This window comes from Diadema antillarum, unplaced genomic scaffold, assembly GCF_040938485.1.
Source record: "Diadema antillarum isolate AM-2024a unplaced genomic scaffold, OU_Dant_1.0 seq00001930_RagTag, whole genome shotgun sequence".
Lineage (NCBI taxonomy): Eukaryota > Metazoa > Echinodermata > Echinoidea > Diadematoida > Diadematidae > Diadema > Diadema antillarum.
The window spans coordinates 343,669-368,428 of NW_027272593.1; the positions used below are offsets into that span (position 1 = coordinate 343,669).

Sequence of the window (24,760 nt, forward strand, 5' to 3'; positions counted from 1 at the left end):
ATTGAATAATTATGTGGATAAAGATGCACTGATGATTACTTGATGCTTTATTCTCATAATTATAGATGTATCATATATTGCCTCGTGTTGTTGAATTTGAATTTGAAAAAAGAAATCAGACCTTAGTCGAAATGAAATCAATGAGTCGCCTTGAACTGATAAAAACACCAATTATTGCATTTCAAATTCGTTGAATCTCCCGAAATAATACACAATGAAAAGCGCAGAAAAGTGTTTGTCTTTTATCATTATGTTTGCTATTTATGCGTGTATACATTCGTGCGTAAGTTTATATAAATGTGTGTGTGTGTGTATTACCTGTGCATGTATACGGATGGGTATATATTTTACAAACCCAGTGGCGGATCCAGAGGGGGGCGCAATCGGCGCACGCCCCCCCCCCTTTATTTTTCGTTAAAAACAAAAGAAATAAAAAGAAAAAACGTGAAATGAAACCCGGAAGTGGCACCAGAAATATTAGTCACGCCCCCCCCCCCTTTACAGAATTCCTGGATCCGCCCCTGCAAACCAGTACATTGCTCTCCATCGTTTTAAGAGCATTCGCTGCATATACCATTGTATGTATATGGAGGTCAAATATATTCATACATTCCTATCAGCAAACCTGTCTATAGCGGCCAACAAAAGGGAAAGAAAAGTGGCCGCTATAGACAGGTCGGTGGCATTCTGAATGCCAATACATTGTACTTGCATTTAATGATGGCAGAAAATACCTCAAGTTATTCTTAAAAAAATAACAACCAGCAAATAAGTTTGAAAGTGCAGCTTCGTATCTTATATTGATATTTTTGTTGTATTTGGGCAATTCCGCAGTTAGGTGGACATGACATGGATAAAAGAAATGTGCCTCTTTATCAAACTCTTTAATTTAGGTTTCAACTAATGCCATGGATGTTCACCAATCATTAAGGTCTTTCAAATTCAGTAGATTTTATATTTCATATTTATTGATTTTGCGAGATCTAAAACCATCATTGAAAATGTACATGTGGGACTGGGGACGCTGAAATTCACTTAAATGCAAATTACAGTGGGTTCCTTTGAAATTTTTTCCATAAAGTTTTGCTAAAGGGTAAAAGATGAATACATTTAAGTACTCCAGAAGTCATGTGACATTTTGTCAATTACAAAAGGGTGAAATGACCTGCGGAATTACTCCGGACAAATGTAATGTTACTAACCGTAACGTTACTAACCATGCTTTTGGGGGTCTAGCTAAGAAATTATTGGTCGAACTGCTAAAAAAATTTGTGTGAACATTTGTCATGATGCGATAATTGAAATTAATGCAACACTTTGTTTGAAGTAACTTTAATTTTTGCACACTTTTTGTTACAAGACATTGATTTTTTTGTCATGTCCTTTTTTCGTAACGTTACTAACCAGCCCTTTAAGTTGCCATAGCAATTCTAATATTTCGTGGATTGTATCCATTTTTTTCTGTATCATAAACCTGGGAAAGATGAACATGTTTTTGTCATAATTTTGACCTGAAATGAATAAATGGTAATTTAGTAGTAAAAACAAATATCTAAATTTGTTCAAATGTAACGTTACTAACCGCGGAATTGCCCATTTACATCATTTGAATTTCTCCTTTTCTTGCCTACTTCTGTTCTTTTGATTTGAAAAATAACACTGAGGAACTGCTCTGGTTCGTACCAGTTTGCATGAATGGGGTTCATGAGTGAGTTCGAGGGGATTGATAATGTGCGAAGCTGACGAACACAACAAACAACACTCAGACAAGTAGCACATTGTCCTTATTCAAACGGATTTAAACACTAATTAGTAGGAATTTTGGTAAAATTCTAAAACGTTATTAGTTGTCTTTGCCTTTGAAGCATGTGTTCAGGGCGGCATTACTGAAGCCTAGATCTAATCTAGACAAGTTAATGATAAGGTGGATTTTCATGGCGAAGAGCTGCATTAATTTTGTCAATCATGTCTGTGGGATTTTGACTGAACTAGGAATCGGTAGAATTCACGTAATGAACGTTAAAGATATCGTATTCATGGCTGATTTACGGTTCAGCTAAATTTTGTGGCCGCCGTACGCAAGTAGATATTCACCACGGGATGCAAAATTAGTGACCACTGGCCGCTATAATAGGTCTGTAATACAGCAATTTCGTGAGGCTAATTTTTCAGTAGCCGATAAGACATGTTTGACTGTATCTGTTTAATGTCAAACTGCCACACAACATCAATGCCTTCAGGATTTCTTGTCTGTTGCGGTCATTTTTGAAAGTTTACAGACTATGTTGCTAAACATATTGAAACAGAGCCACAAGACGAACAGAACGGGAAAAGGGACAAAGGAATTTATACGGCGACAATCATATAAGGAAATTAAGGAAGTGATAACCTAGTGACGACGTCTTCAAAGGCATTATTGTTAAGATACATTATGAATTGTATATATATATATATATATATATATATATACATGTATATCATATGCATATTATCCACGTGTGTAAGATATAATTATGTAAGCAATATTCAGTTCATTTCATTTCACATCTCTTAAAATGCACAAACATGGACATAATGACTGTATGATATGTACAGATCAAACCACGGAAATATACACTTAACACAACACAAACAGCACAAGGACAATTAAAGTAAAATATAAACACAGTAAAAACCGTAAGAACTGCAGCAGATGTGAGGGAATGACTAAGGCCATTGGCCTATCGAAGATCAAACCCGTGGCTGACTGCATCTTACAAGTGTGTAGATAAAAAAGAAAATGTTTCTGAAGTTATGGAAGACAAATACATGTAAATGAACATGAACGTAGACAAGGAGAAAGACAGTCAAGCAACACGAAAATAAAAAAAAAAAACAGAAAAAAAGGAAAAAAATGTAGAAAGACAGAACTGACATGGCAAGAACTAAAAAAAACCAACAAAAAACAAGCACTGGCAAATATTTACTGGTAATAAACTCAGAAGACAAATACCAACTAGCTAAAGGGCTATACAACAACAATAACAAACAGTACATGAACGAACAACAGGCAGTCAATAAAACTTACATGCATAAAATCTCACAGTATATTGCATATTATTATTTCTATAATGAATAAAACTTATACTTCCTTACAAAATCAATTGAAGTGGAACACTGTTTAAACTTATCTAACATATTATTCCAAATTACAGGACCTTCATAAGAAATTGTTCTCGAGAATCATATCTATAAAAGAGAATATACATTTTATAGGAATATCTGGTAACATACATGTTCACATCAAAATTATAAATGAAATAATCACTAAAAAATCAGGTGATAACTCTCTCTCCCTCCCTCTCTCTCTCTCTCTCTCTCTCTCTCTCTCTACTTATACATAACTATGTATACGTATATATATATATATATATATATATATATATATATATATATATATATATATATAATGTACCGTACGCTTAAATAATACAATCGACTTTCTACAAGAATGACTAATTACAATAGTTTGATCGATCAAAATATGATTCAAGGGTTTAACACTACAATCTATTACCTACATCAAGCAAAAAAAAAACCAAAAAAAAAAACAATACCATTCGACTTGCTTCTGTGGTCACATGGGGACCATTGTCAAGAATGCCAAAAGTCCCTGACCTCGTATTTTAATTTTGTATTCAAAGAAGACGCATTGTCTATAGTGTACACGCCTTACAAATTCGAAGTTGTTCATTGTGTTCTCTCACATAGATGTCTCATTTGAAAAAGTGACTATTTGTTTCATTTTTATTTGCCAACTAATGAAATGAATATTTTGAATGACTTAGAAAAGTGAGCAAATTTCTGAGTTTTGCAAACGTTGGTGATGTGTGACTGTTGACTATTTGAGCTCTTCCTCCTTTTTTCCTTTCCTTTTTATGTTATTTCAGTCTTTTTTTTCTTTCTTTTTTATCAAAATGATCATAAATAACGTTTGAATATACACATATTCATATTATTTGCATATAGATATAAAAAACAATCGGGCTCTCCGCGTTGATAACTTTCAAATATAATCAAACAATCTGAGTTCGGAAAGTCTGATCTTATTTTTTATTTGGGTGGGGAGGGAGGGGACTAGAAAGGCGTTATCACAGTTTTGGGGTTATTGAATTATCGCTGTCATTTTGTAGAGCTCGATGCTTTGCAAAGAATTTGAATTCATTTGTTCATGTCCAATCAGTCTATTGTCAGCAAAATATTTTCAGTCATTATGGATGTCAACAGCATCAAAGTGCCAAACTTGGTAAAAACGGATCCACGACATGCTTTACAAAGATTCACGTTTCTCCGTGACCACTGAATCATTGATAGTGGCCTTCTGCAAGATGTAGGTACTAAGATAAGCTTCATATAAGGAAAAGACCTTGCTTGATTATTTTCAATGTTATCGATGTGGAGAGTCCGATTGTATTTGTTCTGTTTTTACATAATTATTCATAAACCTATACAACGATATTTTTCTATATACAATATGTTTGATAGGCTAAAATTCCACAACAATCTAATCTTTCTGCCCAATTTAACGAAAATTACCTGTCCTCTTTTTCGATTCTATTTTGTAATCATAGTCAGTTTGAAAGATTTTGAGTGGGTATCCCTTCTCAGGCGATAAGATGAAAGGGTTATGTTTTGTCCTATATGATGTCTTAGTATCCAGATGTGAAGAGAAAGTGCCTTTTTCTTTCTGTCCGTCTTTCTCTCACTCTTTCCAATCCACGGAGAGTTTCTTTAAAAAAAGCGCTAGATAAGTCTAATTCACCTTTTTTTATAGTGGGGTGGCTTAGTGACAAATATACTGATAATCGTGACACGCCGGACAAAAGTGTCATTTTTTCCTCAGACATTTGTATATATATAAAGATCAAAATTAGGGGGTGCTCCAAGAAATCCGCTAACAGAAAAAATGAGAAAACGCCCTTAATTTGTACATAACAATAATGTCTGAATTCAAAGACTATACACAGGGCATTCGCCAGATTTCTGTACAATGCAATGCAATGTACATGGTTGCTAGTCTTAAAATTCAGACCCATAATACGACATATTATGTGCATGTTTACAGTAATACACCATTTTTACTGGTTTTCCTATGGTAACAGGTGGTTAGTCTGTGTTGCAGACCTGAGGGAGGTGTGTTGGAATAGTCCAGTTTTCTTAAGCACCTTTTCATTAAATAATTTGATATAATTTCTGGTAAAGGATTTTTTTAGTACTGTCTACCTCCTGTAGAGAAATGGCAAAGAGTGACATGTGACTCTGGCTCAGATACTTTAAATCTTGGGCAATGACTTAGCCAGGTGTAGGACTATGTCACAGCTCATTTTTTCTCCCAGAACTACTAGTTCACCAGTAGAAGAGCTGCATATTCCATTGAGAACTTAAGGTTTTGGGTATTGCCATACATATTTCCTAACAAATTTAACCCGTTTCCTCCAAGATTGTGTGAATTCCATAGGTTTAGCGCAGGGATTACCTGGTTCCCGTAAGCAATTTTTATTGTCCGCACTTCCCCTCTCTATACGTTTCTTATTTCTTATGGGGGTTATTCAAATGTTTAAAAAGGTTAAAAGTTTGTTTTCATAGATGAAGTTGAATTTAGACAATTTGAATATTTTTAAAAATATATTGATATTTGTAATTTCACTCATAAAGACTTAAAGCGGTTTGAATATTTTTGGTCTGATAGCTATGTATAGACACGTTATTAAAAAGTAAAAGCAATGTTTGATTGGTTCACATTATCCAAAGAGGGTGGGATGTAGTTGGCTGGTGAACAAAGTCTATGGGGGAGTTTAAAAAGTTGATAGAAATAAAACAAAATCGGTATAGAGCAGAATCTAAATCACAATATAATATGACAAAATTTCCGACCCCAAAGGCGGTTGATTCTATGATGCTTTATGTCAAAATACATTTCACCAAAATACATGTGATTGATAGGAGGAAAAAGTATAGTACATTAAAAACAATATAGTTCAACTAACCCCATTAGTCCAGCAGCATAATGAAATGATTGTTAAGTTTTTCGCCTTGTCAATTGAAGATGATGTTACATAATGACAATTATCAAAGTCAGCTAGATCTAGTATATCAAGAAACCAAAAAGAAGGGGTGGGGTGGGGAGAGAAGAATGAAGTAAGTTATTAGTATCTGTAGTTTTGGTTTTCAGTATATTCATTTTAATTTCCTTAATTTCCGTTAGGTCATCATGGATTGGAGCATTTGTGTACTAGTAATCTGCCAGGAACAAAAACAAGAAAAACTTAAAGGTCCTATACACTTTTGGGAGAGTGACTTGAAAAAAATGTTCAGGATATCACATTTTATGCATAATATGTGTAGGTCTGGGGGCATTTCATGAAGCATTTTGTCCGACAAGTTGTCGGACAAATTTGCTCTCTGCCAATCAGATGCAAGGATTTCTGTAGTTTGTAACAGTTTGTCAGAAAAATATCTGACCAAACTGCTTCATGAAATGCCCCCCCCCCCCTGTTGTATCACAAGACATCCTACCATAATTTTTATACAGTTTTTGCAATCAAAGCAAACATATAAAGAGATATCAGTATTTTTCTCATTAAAGCATAAATGCGGACGGTTTAGTCTGGAAACATGTTATCATAGAAATATTGTTCACATTTTGTGTTATCAACAATACTTAACATTGATTATACAGATTCATTTTTACAGAGGTTCTTTCTATCCGTAACTCACACTTAAGAACAATTTTCAAGCACTAATTTTGGGTTTTTGCCTTTAATTATCCACAAAAAGGAGGACTCAATGCATAAAAGGTGTATGCTTTATTTTTGGAAAATGTTGAGGAGATCAGGAAAATTATATATATTGATGTAGATTTTGGACCTGAAGGAGCAGTTGAAGCATTTTTCAGAAACAATGCCTTGTGGCATCGTTCTTATCATCATAAATTAATAATGACAAACTCAAATGAAAATTGGAGGGGGGGGGGGAGAAAAGACGAACATATTGACATGAGACAGCTTGGTAAAGATTAAACGCTATAATAGACAATGCAGCCTCTTTTCTCAGTTCATACTTATCCAGAGTGTGTGCTTTCTTTCCAGTACCGGTATTATTATTTAGATAGGTTAGGGGAATCCCTTTGAATTGTGTGATACATCATTTTAAAGCTTACAGTCTGCTCTTTCAGAATCTGTCCTTAAAGGACAAGTCCACCTTCATGCACACATGGATTCAGTGAATACAACAATATTAGTAGGACACATCACAGAAAGCTTGGAAAAAATCGTATAATCCGTTCAAAAGTTATGATTTTTTCAGGTATCTGCACAGTCGCGGCTGGATGAAAAGACTACCACAGTGTATGATGTCACATGCGCACATTCTAAGGAAAATAAAATGAGAATTTCACAAAACCATACTTTTTGAATAAAGTTCACATAGTTTCTTTGACTTGCTACTGACGTATGTCAAGGGTAATATTATCCCCCCTGCCTTCTGAAAGAGAAGTCGAGTATCCTTTTGTAAGCGAAAATAATTTATGTTGAATTTTCTTTATTCATTCTTTATATCGTTGTACACATGTGACATTACAAGGTATAGTAGTCTTCTCATCCAGCCTCGACTGCATGAGCAGAAACTTCAAAAATTCATTACTTTAGAACGGATTGTCCAATTTTCCTCAAACTCTCACTGATGTGTTCTACTATTGTTGCTGCATTCACTCAACCCACATGCTATAAAGGTGACAAATCTTTGTCTGGCGACTTTTTTGTTGATCAATTATACCAACCCTGATGGAAATCTCTTCAAATTCATAAGTTCTGAAGTCTCCTTTAAGTTTAACCAAAATCTATATATATAGTTGCCATGGCAACATACCACTTAACACTAATGAAAAGTATTTCAAACCTCTATACATCCCGTCGATCAGTTGTACCTATTCAAATGGAATCTCTTCCAAACTGGAAAATAGCCTCCTGTAACTAACTTCAATAAAAACCCTAGTTTTGGGTTGCCATGGCAACGCACAAATCAACAATTATATTTGACCCCTGGTTTATACTCTTGGTACCTTCTATACAACGTTCATATCAAATTTTGTGAAAATTGAATCTTCCTCCCTCGAGAAATAAACAAAAACATGATTTTTAGAAAAAGTTCATTGACCTTTGACCTTTTACCTTTGGAAAATTCACTCCAAATTCAATCAAAATATTTTACTTGTTCTCAATATTCTTTCTGCCAAGTTTTATCCAGATTGGATATTCCTGACCTGAGAAATAGTCAAAAAACCAATTTCACAAATAAAGGTCATTGACCTTTGACCTCTGACCTCCTTCCCAGCATCAATTTTCTTGGAGCACCCTATTTTTTGAGAAGGTACATCATGAAGTACCTTTGGTGAAAAAATCATGCTTTTGTCCGCCGTGTCACGATAATTTCACTAAGCCACCCCACTATTATATCAAATTCGACTTTTTGAAAAAAAATATTCATTTCTTCTACTCCCAGACCGCAAACTCCCTCAAAGTATTGACATTCTTACGAGGAAATTAAAGAAGACAGGCAATGAAAAAAAAATGAGAGTTGTTCCAAAAAAAAAGGTGGTTAATCCATTGCCGTTGTGTTCCAAAAGGTGCTTTAACCCTTTCTGTGCCAATAAATCAAATGTACACAAAGTTCACACATAAATGAATGGACAGGAAATAAACTTGGCACACAAAGGGTTAGTGGTCCAACAGGATTCAATCAGAAACATGTTCACATAATTTGGCCGCACTTTGACCCTGGAACAAGCCCAGGCTGCCTAACTAATCTTCCTGTACAGGTGTTCAGATGACCTGCATATTACTTGATTATTTGCTGTAAACATATTTCCGTTCATTTTTTATATTTTTCCCTTTTGAATATCAATTCTTTAGAGAGAGAGTTGTAAGAAACTGGAAGAAAATAGAAATAACAAATCTTCCACGAAAAATACACGAAATCACAGAAACCTAGGCAAAAACCTACTATAAGAATTTATACCTGTTCTACATCATCAGCGTCCCATATTTTTTGTTTTGTTCATAAGGTTCTAGATGCACAAAATATCAATTCTTTACAAATCAGAATTAAGCAATTTTTTTTTTAAATCTCATTATGGTGTACTACTATGGGACATAGATTCATTGCATTAATAAAAACACTTAGAAGTATGTGAAATGAAATTCCAGGTTCTTCTTACCATCAAAAGTGGATTTTTAAAGGGATAAAATATATAATTGGCTGAGATGGGGATTCAGCTTTTAACTTTCTGCAAGACACTAAGAACCAACTTTTGTTAAAGAGCATACAACTCTTAGAGAAATTTAAAGGCCAATTGATGAAAATCGGTTTTTGAAATGGTTGAGATATCAACAACAAAAAAGTAAAACAAAGCGATCCTAATAAAAGATGGGTCCCGGTTACCCTATAGGATTGCTTTGTTTTGGTTATCTCAGCCATTTCATAACCATTTTTTTATCAAATAAACTTTGAATTTCTCTTAGAAGTATACGCTCTTCCATATTTCATAAGAAACTTCTCATTAGCTAAAAAAAAAGTCATCACAAAAAAGCGTTTGAATCCCGAAGTACCATGTCAACCGAAACTGTACCATCTCTTTAAAATGGGGACAACGATATTCAATATCTATGCGCCAATGTATAATCACAACAATGTATGGAACCCAAAGAAAAAGATTAATGAGCTTGCCATCTTTTTTTAAATCAGTTGTTATTAGTCACACATACGCATACATTCACACACACGCTCACACGCATACTATGATCACACGGAAGAGTATGCCTGAAAAGTTTATACCGCAAGGAATTAATTATTCCTTATGAAATCAGAATACAGGGTGTATAATAAATATTTTTCTATGTTTTTCGGGCGGCCTAAGTTTATCGTCAAAAAACAAATAAATTTCACTGTTTTGTGCCCCGAGTTGGCAGATTCCACCCCTCTCTTTCTCTCTCTCCACACAAACAGACACACAATATTATATATATTATATTATATATATATATATATATATATATATATATATATATATATATATATATATATATAAGTAACAAAGCTGCAACAAAGTTCATGCTGTATTCACCAACGGTTTATTTCTTCTGTGTGAAGAAATAAACCGTTGGTGAATACAGCATGAACTTTGTTGCAGCTTTGTTACTTATCTTTTTATCTTGCCAACACGTGGACTACCTTATCAACATATATATATATATATATATATATATATACATATATATATATATATATATATACATACATACATATATATATATATATAATATATATATATATATATATATATATATATATATATATATACATACTTACATATGTATTCTTATAAGCGAAGGATTGATGAGCAGGAGTCATTTTTTTCATCATTGCTTTTTGCCCACAAATGCGCACACACAAACACAAACGCGCACACATCCACACAAACCACACAAACACAAACGCGCACACATCCTGTATGAAAAACGAGATAAATGTGGGTTGCGTTTATGCTCGATATGTTTTAATCCTTTGAAATCATGCACATTAAACTCTGATTACACGGAAGATTTCGCCTGAAAATAGGTGGAATTCCGATAAGTCCGCAAACATTTATATCGCAAGAAATGAATAAGTACGAGTGATACTGTAACTACTTTGCCATACCAGGAGTCAGAGACAAGGCTAAAGAGTACTAATAGAATATCTGTAAAAGTGGAAATTTTCGCGGTGTTGAAATTTTCGCGCATTTCGCGCAACCAGAAACCAGCGCGAAAATAAAAGCACGCGAATATTTTTGCTTGCCGTATGTTCGTGTACTTGGTGTCTTGATTCCGCGGAATTAAAAACACGCGAAATTCTTCTCACCCGGCAAAGCGCGAAAAATTAGTCACGCGAAAATATCCACTTTTACAGAAGTACTAGAATGCCATATCTGCGATTTTTTTCTTTTTTTAGGCGTAGTTCTCCGTAACGTCTTTAATGACAATGCTGTTGAATGAATTCACTGGAAGCACTCAAAATTATGATCTGACCATGTATCGCTAACATCTGATTCATAGCATCTTGAAAAACATGTGCATGTTAGCAGTTGCACCTTTTCCAGACCGACATGACTGTGGAAGTAGCTCTGTAACAAGCCAGTTCGTCACGTTCGTAGATCCACTTTTTGCATGAGCAGAAAAGGGCATTTGGGATAACAGGAATTTTGGGTTTAAATCTACTGATTTAAGTATCTGTTATAATGTGATGATTATTCATGTAATCTGTGTTGCTAAATCGTGCTTGCCAGCACATCCGCCTACACTGCAAAAAGTCCGGTGTTGAATAGTGAACACCGAGCTGGTGTTAAATTTTCGGTGCTCATTTATGGTGTTAAATTAACACCTCCGGGTGTCATTTCCAAGTTTTAAACTGTTTTTTGAAGAGTTTCTTAGTAACTGCACCTCTTGTTGCTTTTAAATTTAAACAAGACGATCAAGAATTTTACATTAAAATACTAGATTTTTGAAAAAAATGTGAAAATAAATTTACACCAAAGTAACACCAGCTGGTGTGGTCTCTTATTGAAGCTGGACGGGTGTTAAACCATTGATATTAACACCAATAAATATCAAATCAACACCATGTGGTGTCATTTTTGAATTAACACCAGTACAGTGTCAAAATAACACCAGGTACAGTGTCAAATTAACACCACGAAGTGTCAAGTGAACACTTTTCAACACCATCACAGTGCATTTTTAACATCTGTGGGTGTGGTCCTTTATTGAAGTTTGATCGGTGTTAGATTTAACACCAGTGGTGTTAAATCTAACACCGATGTTTTTACAGTGTAACAACAATCCTTGTGTCGTTATGCATTCAGTGCCAAAGCAGTGAAATGAATACTTCCCCAAGTGAAGAGTTTCATTGCAAAATGGTCTAAGCGCCATTTTGAACATTTCAAAGTAAGCCTAATCATCAGATAGAGCAAATCAAACCTTTCCAGAAATACCTTACTTTTAACAAAACAAGGAATATTCTAGAAGTTATGATTTTATAACCCTGTGTTTTCGTATTATTTTCTTTGTTTTTTTGGCAGCTGAAATCACATATATCTCAACTTAAAGAAGAATGGATTTAGCTCCTTTGTGTTAAAGCTCTTCAAGTTCAGACTGACGGGCCATTCTACTGTATAGTTAACATGAATTCCATAAATTTTTACACCGGATAAGGTTATCCATTACCGCTTTGACAATGAGTGAATTTCATAACCAACTGAGAGAAAAGGAAAGGTCATTTGTCAGATGCACAAATGAGCTAATCATGCGCGGAACTTTCTTATTCACCTCTGCTGATTGAAGAGCAGGTTTCTTCGTTAGCATGCTATGAAGCCAGCAAGGACTTTACGTTGAGATGAGTTAGACTGAGCAGAACATACCAATACAACTGGCATGACTAGAGCCGCTTGTCTTGTCTGTGTGTGTGCGCGCGCGCTTGTATTTGTGTATTACGGCTGTATTTGACGACAGGGTAGGTAGACATAAGAGGTGGAGGGGGTATGACTAGGTCAGAATGGAGAAGAGATTGTTAGTCAATTTACATGAATGCAATGTGTTAATTAATTTTGTCGAGACAGCATCATACATCGTTTTTCTTTTAAACTATACGGTATTACTGTATAGGTATGGTCGGAAAAAAATGTGTACGGTTTGTTACTTTCATGATAAATGCACATCAGAGTCGAAAAAAGAGATATGGAAAGTTCATTTTCTTTTGTGCGTTTTGTATCGGAAGGCAACCAATATGTCAAAAAAGGATATTTTGTATGTAGGCATTATGTACACTAAAATGTGTATGTGTGTGTCTTTCTTGAGTGATTTGAAATCAAGTCCATATAATCATGATAAGTTAGTCTGGTAAGAAAGAGTAAAATATTTAGAATTCAACTGTATGATTTTGATCGAAATCGGATGAAAAATAAGGTAGCTGTGACATTTCTAAGTTTCGCTATTTTGTTGGGAAACAGTTTTTGAACAGTCAATTATGAACATGTAAATGGCAAAGAGAGCATGTCATTCCCTCACAACCAGCCATATAGTTTGTACATAAAATTTTAGACATTTCCAGTTTTTCAATCAAATGCAATTATGCCCAAGACTCAAATCCTGGTATTTCTAACTGATCACTGTTCCGAAGTTAACATCATGTTTCACACTTCAATGACAGAAGCATTGAATTTTCATCATTTTTATAGTTCACGATCAATGGAAAATTGTGAGGGTATGACATGGACACAGGTTAGCTCACTCATTTGCATATTCATATCCACTGTACAAGAACTGTTTTGCAGAAATTAGCAAAACTTCAAAATGTCTTAACTTCCTTTATTTTCAATCCGATTTCAGTCAAATTTTTACCATTGAACTCGTAAGATTTTACACTTTTTTATCAGACTAACGTATATTTGGACTGGATTTCCCCTTTCAGGCCAAATATTGGGAACAAAATACTGATATCGATTGATGTCGATTTTCTTACACCCAGAGCCCTACTAGTACTAGGATTAGAATCGTGGTCAAGTAATTATCTTTGCCTTGAATCTACAGGAGTACCCGGATACACTGAATCAGAATTTAGACTCATTTCATCCAAATACTTTTTTTTTCTTTTTACGGGGAATATTGAAGGTATCGCCATTTTACTTCTGTATATTACATGAATCATAAATGCTAACAAATCAGTAGGCAGTAGGGTAGACTCAGACGTGCCTATATCCCCCTTCTCTTAACCTTCGCCTTCCACCGTTCTTGCCCCTTTCCGTCCCTTTGCTCTCCTTTTCTTTTGTGATCTTTCCCCTTTCCGATTAAGTGTGTGTGCATGCGTACATTATGATTGTGTGCAGTCGTATGTATAGTTGTATGATTGTATTTTCCTTTAAGAGCTTTTTTTCCTCTCCTATATAGTGTTTGATAATAATCCATTTCTTTTTTAGTAATCAACTTCTTAGAATACAAGCCTTTCTTTCAAGTGGATATCTAGTTCTCAACATTTTTTTTTTTGCTGAATATTTTGCTTACCTAATCATGTTCTATTTCGTATCATTACGTCTTATCTTCTTTTGATTGAGGTAGTAAAAAAAATGTACCTAAATGCTTTGTTACTCCCTTATCAACTAGGTAAACATGACGCTATATTTTTGACATGGAAAATTGTTGAATCTTAACATAAAAAAGACTGATAGTACCAGTGTGCTATTTGATATTCTACAACGTCTGTTATCAGCATATGTTATCCACAAAACAATAAGTAGGCCTACATGCATGTGTACATAATTTCATGTACTTGGGTTGTTACGTGAGAAAACAAGCACATAGGAGGCCTTCACAATATATATTACACTTATGATGCAGAGCAATAACACAATCTGATCGTGCATGCATGAATATTTAATTTGGAAAACTATATCTAAAACATGATGTGGCATACATTTACCTCGGCAGAGTATAAGATCATAATGATTTCATTCCTATTATTCTCATCGCCATCATAAGCAGAAGTTCTCTCTTAATATCAATTTAAGTATCATTGTCATTACTAGAACAACATCTACCACTAACGTCTCCAAATCAGAATCATTTATCACCAATGTGTTACCTTGAACGATGATGCGGTTGAGTTGGCGGGTTGTTGCCGAATCCCACCACATAGCTCCTCCCACCATTTCCGAGCATGTACTTGATCTGGTCGCGGGCGAATTCGCAGTAATCCCAACCTAAATTGTATTTGCATGCCAGCCCCGCGAGGAATGCAGTGTTGGCTGAAGTCACAATAAAACATTCACAATATTGATTACGATTGCGATGACAAAGAGTAATGATAAAAATGACACTGAGCAGAGTATTACAGACTCAAAATAATGTGTAATGCTCACTTTAATAGTCATGTTAGTAAAAACTTTGAATTTTGACAAGCTCATGGCCAGAAAGTGCTACCGAATGTGCACATTAAGCACCAGACGTTATTCATTATCAGTAAGGGTTGCACTCAACGTCATGATGGGCAGCCAATTCAATAAACCTGCCCTTATTGCATGGGATCCATAAAAAACATGAAAAATAATATGTAACATGTTTGAAAACAGAAAAAAAAAATCAAATTCAGAATCTAAATTAGCAGATAAAAAAACACACACAAACCTTTAGAAGGCAATAGAATTAATAAACCCAAACACAAACAAACATTAATGAAACAAAAGACAGAGACTATAGGTGACATGTAAATCAAGAAGACAAAAAAATAACAACAATGAAAATCCGATATCTATTAATGGTGCTACTTTTGTCCCATTTCTGAGGATATGCGTACCAATTTTCATGGCAAACGAAGAAAAAAAAAAGGAGGGAGAAGACAAAAACAGTTTACAACCTTTCACAAGACTAGGCAGCCTCATGCGAAGCAAGCTCTGTCCTATTAGTTTCTGGCTTTATCCGAGAGTGTTTTGTTTATCTATCATCATAAGTGTCGCTAAAACCATAACAGCAATAATGATCACAATAACAACAAAAATTATGATTATAATAATCATAATCATCATCATCATCACAACAATAGTAATAAAATAATGAATACATAGATGTATAATCACTGTTGTTGATATCATTGTTATTATTATTACTATTATTGTTATTATTATTATTATTATTATTATTTTCATCAACATTATCATCATTATTACTATCATTACAGTGTATCACTAGTATCATCATGAATCATCATCATTATCAGCAGCATGCATTATCATTATTGTCATGATAATAATTATCACCGTCAACATCTTTATCAATAATATTTGTTGTTAATTAGACCTTCGGAGACAACAATAAGGAGGACATAGCGGTATGAGAAAGAGGCGGTTCTATGGACGCACCGGCGTATCGCAGCGGTCCCCACTCCTGGCGCCAAGCCAAACCCTTGGGTGTGTACGTGACGCTCCCACCCGGCAACCAGTTGTTGAGGTAGGCCTTAATCCCTGATTTGTAAGGCTCGCCGTAGTTCACACCATTTCTCGTCTGGTACAACAGCATCTGGCAAAGGCAATGATGACCCAAATTTGTGAAGCAAGCGCGAATAGTGAAAATTCTGACTTTAAATCAAGTTCAAGTTCAAGTTCAAATTTATTTCCATTCGACATAAAATCATCAAACAACTCATACAATGAAAACACATAGATACAAATATATGAATATCAAAAGAAATACACACACATACACAAAACAACAACAAGAACAAGAGCCGATGCGTAAATTCATGTGAATGGGGGGTCAACAGAGAAGAGCAATAAGCCTTGTAAATCGCTGACACCTAGAAAACCCCTAGAAAACATAAATACATTAATACTCCGTAAAGTAATGTGTGCATGTCCGTTATTGGACCATGTTTCCGTAACAATTAACCAACTTTTATTTATCTATTCGACGCAGCATTTTCTGCAGAAGAACACGGAATATGATTCCCACATAATTATGATATACAGAAAGAGATAGCAGGAAACAACGGACATGTTCCCTAACTTCAAATCATGTTGTCAAGTGTGCCATTTCTTCCCAAAGAATTTGTACAAAACATTCCAATGCTGTCAATCATTATACCATTCTTACAGCTGGAGAAAAGATACCAAACAGACCAGGCTACAGTATATGCTTGTGAACCGGGTTATCTCTCCTAAAAGGGACTTGATCTGTACTCGAAACAGTTGAAGGACATTTGTATGGGCAATTTAATGCACATGTGTCTGATTTCGGAACTGTACAACAATGTCTGATGTTACGACATTCTAACGATAGAACGGACCTTCAAAAAGACGTTCACAAATCATGTGTCTGTTTTTAATGAATGTTTTTGATGCAAGATGATGTACACTCTTGTCATTGATTTGATGCACATTCCTGTCACTTAGATATATTATGGCAAGCAACATATCCATGCATTCTGGTGAAGCTAGGGAGAATTTCCAGTCGTGAAAACGTGACTTGAACTTGACTTTCCATATTTTCTTGTTTATCATACATCATACTGTATATTACTGAGACAACACCGCGGCGCGCCGTCGAGATAGAAACTATAGGTATATCTTTATGGACAAGCGATAACAAATATCGTTGACGCTGCGTTATTGGGTGCCAAGTGTTACGCATACGATTCTTTACTCTCAATCAGGGGTCTTGAATCCTGCCAAGTGATTTAACCTTTTGACAGAATATTTTTACCCATTTGTCCCTCTCCAACCAGTTGTGAAACCGGGTAACTTCCATTATCAAGTACATGAATGACAAGGCTTTTGGAAGAGGAAACATGGTTATACACTGAAAAGGCTACCCTGGGTAACTCTCCGAGGCACCGCATGCATGCGTGTTCCTTAAATCCTCGGTACAAGAGGTACTTTTCACGGAATGAAAATCATGGTGGAGAATTGTAAAAGAGGGGGTGAATATGACTTTTTACCCGGAGGTTCCTTAACTCTTTATGTGCCATGGTGGAAACTCCCCAGTGTGCCAAATCATTCTAAGTAACACAATGTAGTTATGCTTTGGGAAAACATTCTGTTTTCAAGTCTCTCTTACTTTTGCAGATTTCTGTATAGCTGAAAATGTAGTGAGAAAAGTTATAGAGAAAATGCGAAGCTTTGTTTGGTGTTTATTGTATGTCATCTCTATGATTGTTTTTCTTTCACATTACCAGTAGCTACATTGTTGTAAAGGCATGACTTTTGCACACAAAACAGTTACAGAAACTTGGAATTTACACGTTAATCCAGTATTAAACGCTGCTTCCTGGAAAATCACCACGTAAAATGAAAGCTGTATGTGAGAGGACCGGAAACGCGAGAAACGCTTTCATTGTATTGTGACATTTGGCGATTTATCGATCGGCTTGGGCGGGTTTGTGCGTTTGAGCAGAATATGCGAAGTTGGCACGCCGTGGACTGAGTCGTGGCACATAAAGATAAAAACAAACAAACAAAACAAACGGGGTATTTTGTACGAACCTTCGCCCCGGCCGCCTTATCGTCCCAGCTGAAAGCCCAAGACGTGCTAGTCAGGTATACGTCATAGAAGTATTCAGCATCGTAGAAGTAGCCCATTTCTCCGGTAGCGCGGTACATCCAGGCACCGGCGAAGGAAAGCTCATCCATGTATCCCGAGGAGCTGAGTTTTGGAGTAGGCAGGCATAAGAGGCGTTTGAATAATGGACAGAAGAGGGGGATATGTGAGGAAGTCGTGAGAGAAAAAGTTAATGTAGCGAAATCTAAAAAACAACAACAAACAACACAAAACAAAACAGTGGGCTAATTCGATGTTTGATGAAGTAACTTTTTTGTTTTAGTTTATTTGTTTGTGCATCTCTTTCATTACAAGACTTCGTTAAATGCACGACCTAGGCGTCAATGACGTCATTATGACATCATTGGTTCCAATGGTGACATTAAACGAATTTCAACACGACTTGCAAAGTCTTTTTTTGAACAGCCGGAGAGGCTCTGTGTTTCAGTGATATTTGATACATGCAGAATGTTGTAAAACTTACAGAGGGAAACTACACTATAGTTAGATTTTCAAAAGTGTTTTGTTGGTATCGTATTTCTTTATTTCAGCTACATATCAAGCGAATACATGGTTTGCATTTCGGGCCTACAAAGACCACTGTTGGTAGTAAAAAAAACAGGAAAAAAAATTTGTGTATAATTTTATAGTATGAAAGTCATATCGACATATCACACTTGCAATGTAAACCTAAAAAATGATCTCATCAGTGTTTCGGATCTTAATTTTTGCGAAACATCACAATGACATGTTAACGATGCTTTTCGCAAAGCAATAAACATAGCCTACATCATCATAAGATACCTGTAAAAGGATTCAGCGTTTGGGATAGCTTGGGTATATTTCCCTTGGTAGTAGTAGGCAAAGTCGTACAGTTCCCTGGCGTGCTGTAACAGCGTAGATGAATAGCTTGAATCTGAGAATAGTAATTGCGGATACGGAACAGGTCGACAGACATGATCTCGAATGGGATTGGAAACTGTTGCATCAAGTAAGTATACACTGCAAAAAGTCCGGTGTTAAATAGTGAACACCGAGCTGGTGTTAAATTTTCGGTGCTCATTTATGGTGTTAAATTAACACCTCCGGATGTCATTTCCAAATTTTAAACTGTTTTTGAAGAGTTTCTTAGTAACTGCACTTCTTGATGATTTTTAGTTTAAACAAGACAATCAAGAATTTTACATTAAAATACTAGATTTTTGAAAAAATGTGAAAATAAATTTACACCAAAATAACACCAGCTGGTGTGGTGTCTTATTGAAGCTGGACGGGTGTTAAACCATTGATATTAACACCAACAAATATCAAATCAACACCATGTGGTGTCATTTTTTGATTAACACCAGTACAGTGTCAAAATAACACCAGGTACAGTGTCAAATTAACACCACGAAGTGTCAGGTGAACACTTTTAAAAACCATCACAGTGCATTTTTAACACCTGTGGGTGTGGTCCTTTATTGAAGTTTGATCGGTGTTAGATTTAACACCCGTGGTGTTAAATCTAACACCGATGTTTTTACAGTGTAAGTAAAGAAATGTGAGTACTACGCATTGTTATAACATCTCTCGTGTATTATTGCAGATAACTTATCACAAATTGCATTGCCCTTCACGCATAGACTTCTAAACTGGTTGTCACAGAACTCATGTGTAGGAATGTCTGGTGGGGGGGGGGGGGGTGGGGGGTTAGAGATTTTCTAACTTTTCATGATGATCTCTGGTTACATTATTTTGATGTTTCCAAGAACGTATTCCTTATTAGAATACATATGTCTGTATACCACGAAAGGATTACAACGTTACTGTGATAATGATCTATCAACATGATCAAGGCCGCGGAACGAAAGATAATCTGCAGATTAACAAAACAAATATCAAGAGAAATAAAATCAGCAAAGGTGTTGCGCATCGTCACCTGATACTAACATATGCTTCTGGCGTATCTTAGATTACCTCTAGGTCTGTTTCTCTGCACAAACTAAAAATCACTTTGAAAGTGATATGTGTGTGTATATGTATGTGCGTGTGATGCAGATTAACTCTCTCTAATTCAAATGGAACATGACTGGTACGGGAGAAAAAGACGGTTTGTTAACTTGTTTTAAAAAGAGATAGTTAATGGTATGATTTGTCAAATATCGACAACGAAATAGAACTTGAAGCCACAGCAAGACTGCGCCTAGATACACACCGGTGTCTCTGAAGGCGATCGATGCCGCCGCTAGTGCGGCCGCTGTTTCTCCGGCAAGGTCAGAGCCAGGGTTCCACTCGTCGATCTTCCACGCGGGTCTGTCCATCGTGAGTTCCTCGGGCCTGCCCCACCACGAGTGGTCCGCGTGGCCATCTCCCACTTGCCCGTAGAACTGGTTGTGTCCCACATGGCATTTGATGAAATAGTCAGTGGCCCACTTGATACTGTACAGCGCATTGTAGTACTCCCCGGCATCTCTGTACGCCGTCTCAAAGTCAATGATGCCCCAGGCCAGTATGGTGACAGATGCTGCCATAGGTAACCCGAACTTGACAGTATCTCCAGCTGTAATACGCATACATACATTTTTTTTTGACAATTCTTTATTCGAATTTCGTCCAATTTCATATCACAGAAACAAAAACGTTCACAGAAACAAAAACAAAACATTATAATGAAGACAAACTGCATTATACACAAACATTGTACAAAAATAATGTCAATCTTACATCATATAGGTAGTATAAAGACAAAACGAGGTGTACACAAAACATTGTGCAAATAATGTCAGTCTTTCATTGTGTCTTTTTTTTAACCAAAGAAACGAAATCAGTTTTTTATATATTCTCGCAAAAAGCACGTACGCCAAACGGGGACATGATAGTTTGCTCAATATATATATATATATATATATATATATATATATATATATATATATGTGTGTGTGTGTGTGTGTGTGTGTGTGTGTGTATGATAAATAAAATATACTCATATCGGTGTGCATGTGTACGTGTGTGCGTGTGTGTGTATGTGTGTGTGCGTAAAAGAAATTGAGTCTGAGGCGGATGTTGCTTTCTGCTTACCCCTTTCGGCCTGTCATAATGCATGGCTTGACCGATTTGCTCAAATGTAATTTTCTAGAAGAATTACGTATTATCATATTATCTCATTTAAGTGAGATTCTTATCACATTTCTTCTAAATGTACTGTGTATAGTACACACTACTTATATCATAACCAATGGCGTATCTACGGGGCGACAAGGGGGGCACGTGCCTCGGGCGCCACTCCTTGGGGCGCCAAAAACGAAAAACTATTTAAAAAAAGGAAAGAAAAAACAAACAAACATTTAGCAGGCAAAATGTTACACGGATCAGCGGCTGCAATTACTTTCGTTCTGAAGCGATCGCAGATTGGATCAAGAGAGGGCACCAACGGCTTCGAAGTGATTCACAACCAAATATTGAAGAAAACTCCAGCGTTTCTTTGCAATAACACATGAATTTTGACTCTGTACAACTAATATATGCCTCTCTCCAACTTCAATGCCTTTTATCAATATAGCCACCATACCATTATTGAGAATTATACAAAAAACTATTTGCCAATCTAAGTGAAAGATAAAAGGAGCTCACTCGCTGCGCTCGCTTGCACTAACACTTATGCCTTGCGATTTTTTTTTTCAGCTTGTCAGATATCACCATTCATAAATCCAGTCGGACCAGCAATGATATCGTAATGTTAATAAGTACTTGAATTATAAACCATATATCTAAGAGAATCCCGTATTTCCTATAGGCCTATACGAACATGTTCAGAAAAGTTTTAGCAAGCTTTTTGGATTCTATTGTCGCATGATCTGTTTATATTTCAGATACAGAGCAAGCCACCATAATAAGGCAAAAAAAAAAAATGGTTTGCTTGCCCTTGGCGACCGACCGAAAATTCGATTCTTTTTTTTTTCTTTTAACAAATTTCATCTTCTGCAAATTTGTGAACGGTTTTAAACCCAAAATTATCCATATTAAGCAAAGAAAGAATGAAAAACAAAGTCTAAAAATGTTTTTCCATCCCATCGACCCGTTGTAATCGTGTTCGGGCGGGGCCGCAGGCTTCGTTTTATAGCATGCATTGCATGCTAGCTACCTTTTTGGCTCACGTGCATAGGTAGTGCGCTATCTAGCTAGCTACCATACCGGCCGCAGCGCAGCACAGCGCGACTGCCAAGATGGCTACTTTTACAGCATCCGCCAGCATCTCACTGGAAGGTACTTTTTTTTTGGAGCTGTTTGCAACCTTAAACAAAATAGATGAACGTTATAAGTGTTTGTCAGTGAGTGTTTCTGCCTCGCCTACCGGGCCCTGACAAGACGTAAATTTGAATGAATCCCTTGGAGTTTTGAGTGCATTAACTTGCGCCACATCCTGTACAAAGTTGAACGTCGAACTAGAACCCGAAGCATTGCCAGAAGGATGAGTGTACGAAATGCTCTGCCAAAGTTACAAAATTGTATGAGGAAAAAGGGTATTAAAAAAAAGGCCTACCGACCCTCTGCATGGGTTTTGACAATTAAGGGCAAACAAACATTCTTTTTTTTTTTTTTTTTTTTTTTTGGGGGGGGGATAATAGTGTGCCATTATTGTATGATTTACAAGTGCAACGAACTATGAGATAAATGCAATGTTCCCTACACAGATATATACAAATTTCGGCTCACTTGCTCGTACTAATTGAGAGTATTTTCCAAGTCCTCAGTTTGTTGGTACAAATTCTTTATGATTTACAAGTGCAACGAACTATGAGCTAAATGCAATGTTTCCTACACAGATATATACAAATTTCGTACTAATTGAGAGTGTATTTTTCGAAGTCCTCAGTTTGTTGGTATATACTATCTATAAGGCAGTCACTATATTTTGATTAGAATTGTGATATTTGATAACCAAAAAACAAACAGATTTCGGCTCACTTGCTCGTACTAATTGAGAATATTTTTCCAAGTCGTCAGTTTGTTGGTATAAATTGTTATCTATAAGGCCGTCACTATATCTTGATTTGAATTGTGATATTTGATACCCCCCCCCCCCACAAAAAAAAAATGGCCAGAATTCCATGTCTTGTAGGCTGAAATTTATCAAAATTTATTATATATAAATCACCCTCAAAGAGACCCCTTGTAAGTGCTTGAAAAGCATATCAAGTGGACTTTTTTTTATGTCCCTACCGTGATGGGGTTGGGGTTGAACACTTTTTTCAGAAATTAGAGGCGCAATTTTCGCGCTTGCCCCAGGCGCCGTTTTCCCCAGACACGCCACTGATCATAACATGTCACGTCATCTAGATAATACTGTAATGTCTTCTCTTGGTAGATCCTTATAAAGGCTATGACGGGCAGAGTGAATGACTGATTAAAGGGAAAAGTCGAGAGCAATTTGATTTCTTCCTAACATTTCAGTCAGGATCTCTCTCTCTCTCTCTCTCTCTCTCTCTATATATATATATATATATATGTTAATATACTAGTATACGTTTGTATATATATATATATATATATACATATATACACATATATATATATATATATATATATATATATATATATTATATTCACTTTTTCATATTCATTTTTTTTTTTACTGTGAACATGGGCATGATAGTTGACACATTGTTATCAGTATACAAGTAATAGACTATTGGGAGTGGACTTGAAACGGATAACGTGTAAGACCTGAGTTAACACGTGGAATAAAACGACGTTAAATATTTCCAAACTACTTTTTCCCCCTTCAGTCAAATTTGCCCCCCCCCCCAAAAAAAAAAAAAAAAAATGTAAAAAATACAATTGACAGGACATGAAATTGAAGTGAGATGAACTCAAAACAAACCACAGTCGAAGTGAACGGCAATGGCAGTCAAATACGATCGCACTGAAATTGAAACGAATTCGTTTGAAATCAAATCGAATTTAAATCAAGGTGTATAGCTGAGTTGGTTCGTACCGTCATACCAGCCTCCAGTCAGATCCTCGCCGTAATTCCCCCTGTCATCCACGGCCGAATCACCTCGATAGGGGATGCGGTTATCATCGGGGAGATATCCAGATCGCTGGGCTTCATAGAAGAGAATCGACTTATGCAAAACCTCGTCGTAGTTATAGGCCGATGATACTTTGAAGCAAACAGATAAAGCACGAAACAATGTACAAACACGGAGACATATGTAAAAGTTATATACGGGTTTCAAACTTTAATCTGCAAAAAAAAAAAAAGAAAAAAAAAAAAAGAAAAAAAAAAAAAAAAAAAGAAAAGAAAAAAAAAGAAGAAAAAAAAAAAGTGAATGGAAATCGATCTGTGAGGACGTGTGCGTTGTGCGCTCTTGATAATCCACGAGTTTTATACAGAATCTTTCACGCGCGCGGTTCAATCATGAGCTACGGATTAAGAAGCGGTGCTCAACGAAAGGAACATGCCAGAACTCCGGCGGAGAACATAGAGCGAATGGAGGACTCCCATGCTGACTTCGAGACCTTCGTCCGACAGGGAATCGCAGATATTCGCTCCATGTTCAAGGATCTCGAAAAAGCGTTAGAGTTTCAAGCTGCGCGAACCAACGATTTGGAGAAGCGAGTTG

The 24,760-nt window shown here is 36.0% G+C and overlaps 1 protein-coding gene across 1 annotated transcript; it reads right to left on the minus strand.

Annotated features, from left to right (window-relative positions):
• Nucleotides 1-14,702: 14,702 nt before the first annotated feature.
• Nucleotides 14,703-24,347, minus strand: LOC139713248 (endoglucanase A-like). The gene is made up of 7 exons (XM_071624993.1): nucleotides 24,338-24,347; nucleotides 24,130-24,297; nucleotides 20,350-20,694; nucleotides 18,957-19,068; nucleotides 18,098-18,257; nucleotides 15,980-16,136; nucleotides 14,703-14,869 (listed from the first exon to the last, which is right to left on the minus strand). Exons 1-7 carry the CDS (start codon nucleotides 24,345-24,347, stop codon nucleotides 14,703-14,705), a joined length of 1,119 nt encoding a protein of 372 aa, XP_071481094.1.
• Between the last annotated feature and the right edge of the window lie 413 nt (nucleotides 24,348-24,760).

Excerpts from the sequence above, each read along its gene's own strand:
- LOC139713248 (XM_071624993.1), bottom strand. Across the intron at positions 20,695-24,129 it reads GACTGGAGGCTGGTATGACG|CTGGAGATACTGTCAAGTTC; the intron begins GTACGAACCAAC and ends TGCGTATTACAG. Across the intron at positions 16,137-18,097 it reads ATAAGGCGGCCGGGGCGAAG|ATGCTGTTGTACCAGACGAG; the intron begins GTTCGTACAAAA and ends TGCCTTTGCCAG.